This window comes from Ostrea edulis, chromosome 1 (genome assembly GCF_947568905.1).
Source record: "Ostrea edulis chromosome 1, xbOstEdul1.1, whole genome shotgun sequence".
NCBI classification, from domain to species: Eukaryota; Metazoa; Mollusca; class Bivalvia; order Ostreida; family Ostreidae; genus Ostrea; species Ostrea edulis.
In genome coordinates, this window is record NC_079164.1 from 103,868,962 (window position 1) to 103,875,137 (window position 6,176).

The following is a 6,176-nucleotide window of genomic DNA, read 5'->3' on the forward strand; positions in this document are numbered from 1 at the left end:
ACATCACGCTGTTCATGGTCAATATGAACAGATTTGGATTTGAGGCAAATTCGCTAGCGCGATTCACAGAATTTTCCTCAAATCCAAATCCGTTCATACTGACCATGAACAGCTCAAAAGTGGTGTTCATTTCTTAAATACCAAAAGCAACTAAAATATTTTGAGTAATTTTCTACTATACCTGCAAAAGTAGAGTTATTTCCCCATTATCTAGAGACTATTTCAGCAACCGATTTCTTCAACAATTTAAATGCAATATTTACTTTACAAATAACTCCCCATTTCTATTACAAAAGAAATGCATGTACATGTAGTAGTATTTTAAGAGCTGAATATAGATTGTTTCTAGTATACTATTGATCAAAACTTACTTCGCAGAACTAATAAGCATAAAATACAATTAATGTTGTAAAACCTTTAATCAAAAGCACATAGATTTGAATACTTTTATGACATAAAAGATAAAACAAAGTATAGTTCATAAGAAAGGTAAAATAACATTTTAGTATCTTATTGTATATCATAAAACAAATATACATATTACGACCAGAGTAATGTAAAATGAGAAATAAAAGGGAAAAAATTATCACAGTCTTCAATACTCGAATGGAAAGAGCAAAAATTTATACTGATTAAAAAATGTTCAAACATCAGGTTTAAAAAGTATTTCTCTGGTCTATTAAGAAGAAACTTTGTATACATTAATAAAAGAAAATACGAAAAATTGTTTAAAATCATATTGCCTCTAAATAATTACGTAAGACAATTGTGGTAAAATAGCTTCCAATTCCAGATTTTTCACCACAAAAAGGAAAAATTGGAGTTTGAATGTATTGCAGTCCTGTAACGGTGAATGGTTTGGAGAGATTACAATGTATTAGTCCTACAGCATTAAGGATACTTATATCTGGGTTTCCTATGGGAAAGATACTTCCGTCTTCAGAATGTGCAGAGCTCTGTTGTAGCTGAAACTGAGGACCATCCTTCAGTGTTGCAATAAAGTCAAGCATCGATGCTGCTGTAAATTTTCCTAGATGCTTTCATTTCTTGAGGGATGCTTCATAACATTTCACACCTATTCTGTCAGTTTCATTGTTCTCCTTTATGAACTGTTTCCTAGAATGTAAAATGTACTGTGGGTGCAAATGTTTTATAAGGCAACATAGTTTTGCCAACAAATACAGTTTTGTTGTTGCATGCATTCCTGGATAGTTGCCCTTTATTTCCTCTCACACAAAACTGAATTGTTGATCACTTGATTTCGTGGTCTTGCTCCACCACACAGAAAATGAGAATTAGCGTTCAAAAGGGTCATTATAAAACAACGGTAATCAAATGAAACATCTTCTACTGCCCATGGTGGCGCTTTATGAATGCATACTCAACATTCTACTTGCAGTACTGAAGCCCAATTTTTATACGCCCGTCTTAAGACGGGACGTATTATGGTATGGCGTTCATGTCCGACCGTCTGTCCGTCCGTCTGTTAGCTTTTTCGTGTCCGACCCGTAACTTAAATACTACAAGGCCTAGAATCATCAAACTTTGTCTGTAGATACATCTTGGGTAGAAGGTGTGTCGCACATTAAAACCAGGTCACTGTGACTTTTCATTAAGAAGATATCCGTCTGTCCGTCCGTCTGTTAGATTTTTCGTGTCCGACCCGTAACTTAAATACTACAAGGCTTAGAATCATCAAACTTTGTCTGTAGATACATCTTGGGTAGAAGGTGTGTCGCACATTAAAACCAGGTCACTGTGACTTTTCATTAAGAAGATATGGCCATATATGGCAAAAACTTGTCCGGCTCATAACTTGAAAACTATTAGACCTAGAATCACCAAAATTGGTCAACTAATGCATCTTAGGTAGAAGGTGTGTCGCATCCTACTTTAAGGTCACTGTGACATTTAATTAAGGTGATATAAAAAAAAATGTTTTAATGGGTACAATCTATACTGTTAACAATATGTGACGGGCGTATCATGTGCCGTGGCGGTGCACTTTATTAACATTGTAGCTATCATCATTCATACAAATCTGGGCATACAATAAACAATATATATCCAAGGTTAAGATACATTTCACTACCTTTGGCAACCAAACTTTACCACTGTCAACTCTAGTGACAGTACACTTGTACACACATTTTCAATGTACATGTATTTTGGGGGCTTCATGAAGAAAAGAAAGGCATGTTAACTTTGTTTTGTTTGTATTATGTATGTACTTTTCTTACATCTAGAAAGCTTTCAGGTTGTGTATTGTTGATCTTGATTGACAGTTTCAATTCAAATTGACTGCTTTAACTTGGAGCACCTCTAGCATAAAGGAGTAGGTCTGATCCGAGCGTTTGCTCTGCTAGAGCGGACGCCAAAACCGGACACAAAGTCTGCTTTCTGTTAGGTTGTATCTGGTTGTGGCTGTATAGCAAACAAACTTTCATGTAGGTTTTGATACTTCTCACAAGTTTACTCCAGAGTTATCCTGAATGAAATCTTACCAATCCTGAATGAAGTCTTACCATGTTATGGGGTACTTGTCAATGATGTTATCCCACGTAAAGTCGGTTTCAAACTTGTGCAATGTCCAGCATAAAAACTTGTTTGCAAGATTCTGCAAAGTAAATGAAAACCACATTCATAATGTACAACTTGAATATCTTGAAATACTGTGCTTCCAATATACTGAGAAGTATTATATAACCCAACCTTCCAGTTCTCTATTGTTTCATCATCAAGTGACAGCCATTTCTGAATCTCATGTATTCTACTCTCCATCTGCACAGAGAAAGTGTTTCCAGTAAAAATCAACTGCACAGATCCATGTGATTAAACTTTATCGCACAAACCTCAAACATGATTTCAAAATTGAAACAATGGTCAAAATTTAGAAATCCACAGAATTCTCGTTATAGATAATAACAGTTACAGAATATACATGTATTAATTTGCTGCAACCATTCTTCACAAGTTTGCTTACTGCTGCAGCTGAGATTATTATCATACATGATATGAAAAAATAAATCAGTAATATTTTTATTTTATGAGAATAATTTCCATATAAAAAATGAAAATATGGACCTTATTTTGGACCCTGGGTAAAGAAAATGCTTCAGATTGCTTTTCCTTTGTCACACAAGCAGATCGTAATTTTTCACGAATAGCTCGACACATGATATACCTGAAATATCGTAACAAGCATACATAATTCACTAAAACAGAATTTTACATATTCTTCAAATCCAAATGTCAAACCATCGATAATTAAACTCAAATTATCAATGCTATGTTCATGCACACCATGAAATTTACCAAACAGTCTTCTTCTTCAGGAGTCCAATAACTTCTCCCTGTTCGTCCATGAAATAAAGGACTTCTCCCTCATAATCATATCCTTGTCTTATCTGAAATTGCATTGAAAAAATGTGAACTTATTTCCTTATATATGACCTCTGTCATTCATCATTCAAGTATTAAATAAAATCAGCAGAATGGGCAGTCATTATAGCATCTCCTAATAATAAAGTGCAAGTTTCACCTTCCATGATACACATTCTTCAATAAGCATTCATGTATACAAAATTTTACAAATACAACAGATCTTTTTTCAGAAATGTCCCCTTTCTTTCATGATGGATTATAGAATGAGCTGTGTGCATGGTTGTCTGCCCTTACCGCCTTCATCCTGGTATCTAAATCGGAGGTAGATATAATATCATACGATACGCCCGATAGTCCCAGAGCATTGGCAATCTGAAATGTAAGGTAGTACTTATGTAATTTTGGACTTTTCACAATGTTCTGTAAATGTATATAAACAAATATTATATTTTAAGGGTAAAAAATATGATATCCTTGGGACAACTATTTTGCAGTAGTGTTTTTGTCAAGCCGCTGTATGTTTTAGTTGTGACCTCGCATTTACTCAAAATATTTGTGTTTTAGTGTGTTCAGATAAGGTTACGGACAGTGTACGCTTTCCACTAAAATGGATAACTTCACAAAACTATTTTAAACATGATCCTCATCAAATGGGAAAAAACTGTAAAATATTTGAAAACATTGTTAAAATACCAGTGACCACTAATTTTCAAAGCTGTAAACAGCATTTGTAAATGTGTTTACTGCTGACAATGAATTTTGGAGGGGCATTATTGGACAGCTAAATGATAAGCAGGACAATATTATTGAAATATATAAAGTCGGAGATTCCACGTCATAATGGGTAGTAGTGACTGTCTTAGCTTTATCAGCTTCAGAGCCTCCTAAACTATGTTTACATGTAGGTTGTAACATCACAGCTACTGCTTTACCAGCAGGGTAAATCATAAAGTTTTCAACCTGTGTGAATCAAAAATCATAGGAGTGAGATTTTTGTTGTTTTTTCCTTGAATTTCTGTCAATTCTCCTTCAATTTTGATGAGATATTGCAAATACAGTTCAACTTTGATATCTGGAACACTGATATCTCAAATACCATGGATATGTCGAAGTCATTCGGAAGACTAAACCACTTATTTTTCAAGTATTTAAGTTTTTTCTTTGTTCCAATGAGTTCAAGATAACGAGGTTTGACTGTAAATCTTATTTACATTGTTCTTTACCATTTCATTATATATGATCCTAAATGGGAGTTAAAGCAGTGAGAGAACTTTAAAGTTCCAAGTCACCTATTTCAACTTTGAAGTCATCTTTGGTACTAAATATTGGCATTAAAGTACATAGAAAATCTCTTATCAAAAATAACTGACAAGTTTTTTCATGAAATTAAATACCTGAACATATCATATATCAATGAGGAGTGAAAATGGGGTTTTATGTTAAAATTTTCATGCATTATTGACTTAAAGTCTGCATATATTTTTGTCTATACCACGAAATATAAAAAAAATACTGAAAATGTATCCATTCCCTTATAATGGTGAATTTCAGACAGAAATTAATTTCAGGGAGAGTTTAAAAAGACCATGAACCGATGATGTAATTGTTTATGAGTTCTCACTGATTTTCAGGGGAAGAAACTCTTCCATGCCTAGAACTCCCTGCAATGACAAGAAACTCTACATGAATTAAACATTTTTGTACTGAGGGTCCCTTAAACTAGTATTTCACAAAATAAGAGAAAAATTGATTGACGAGTAATTCTCTCATTCTACTGTCCTGCCCATCCTTGACATTTTTGTAGGTATTTCTGAGACTTCTGGTGATTTTATTGGTGAGGAGAACAATATATATATACCTCTATTCCAATGTGAGGTGGAATGGCTCCTAAACAGTCATCATCCTTTGGATTTAAATCAAACTTGGTCCATGTGATGAATTTAAGCTCTGGTCTGATAAAACAAGTGAATTTAGATAAAATTTCAAACTACAAGAAACAGTAAAACTGGAGACCTAAGCCAAAAAAGAGTGGTTGCAATAATCTTGACATTTTGAAAATATATAAAAGTCTAAGAGATGCAAGTTGCAAACAGCAGGGATTGGCCATCTCTGTATCATTGCCATGTTGAGAATTCATTGAGAAATCATTTGTTTCACTTCTAAAATAAATCTTGATGAGCATATTTCAAGCAACCAGCACTTTTGGTCAAGTTTATTCATAACTTCTTTTTTCAAAATTCTATTTGGACTATCTAAAGTTTTTTTTACTTCTTTACTTTGTTGATCAAGCTTACAAGCATCAATCAAACCCTGTCTAAGACCACTGCTGCCAGAACAGGATAATAAATCAGATACCCAGAGAGACCAGAGAGATCCACAATATGTTGATGATCAGGGGACAGGATCTCAAAAACTGCTGTGTAACCACTCCAGGCCATGAACTTCAGCAACCTGTCAAAATACAAGGCTACAAAATTTACCCCCAAAAAAATGTGGATAAAGGATGGCATTTTATTTATAACAAGAGTACCAAAAATGGTTCATACCGGTAGCATGCCTGTCACAAGCTGTTAAAGGGTGTTTTTCTTAAGCCATGAGTTGTAGAACTTTACTTAAGGTAGTATCAGCCATCAGAAGCTGCAATCGACTTTCTTTTGCATTGTATGAATAAAAGGTCTTAGCATAAAAACTGTAACAGGAGGTAAATGCTCATTTTTGTAATATTTCCTCAAAACTGATTAAGTTCAATAACCTGTAATTTTATCAAAAATTGAAAAAAATTAAACTCTTTG

At 33.9% G+C, this 6,176-nt stretch overlaps 1 protein-coding gene across 2 annotated transcripts in view; it reads right to left on the reverse strand.

The window, feature by feature from the left end:
* Positions 1-400: 400 nt before the first annotated feature.
* LOC130047336 (uncharacterized) overlaps positions 401-6,176 on the reverse strand; it is a 21,448-nt gene continuing 15,672 nt past the window's right edge. Inside the window, exons 6-14 of one of the 2 annotated variants that reach the window (XR_008796249.1) lie at positions 5,740-5,835; positions 5,243-5,336; positions 3,679-3,756; positions 3,316-3,407; positions 3,085-3,184; positions 2,713-2,781; positions 2,526-2,617; positions 2,241-2,424; positions 977-1,116 (exon numbers count right to left, since the gene is read on the reverse strand). Coding sequence is in view for 1 of the 2 variants with exons in the window: in XM_056142026.1 (XP_055998001.1) it covers positions 1,041-1,116; positions 2,526-2,617; positions 2,713-2,781; positions 3,085-3,184; positions 3,316-3,407; positions 3,679-3,756; positions 5,243-5,336; positions 5,740-5,835 (697 nt within the window). In the remaining variant the exon portion in view is untranslated. Of the gene's footprint in view, positions 1,117-2,240; positions 2,425-2,525; positions 2,618-2,712; positions 2,782-3,084; positions 3,185-3,315; positions 3,408-3,678; positions 3,757-5,242; positions 5,337-5,739; positions 5,836-6,176 lie in introns of both variants that reach the window. The other variant, XM_056142026.1, reaches the window with a different exon arrangement.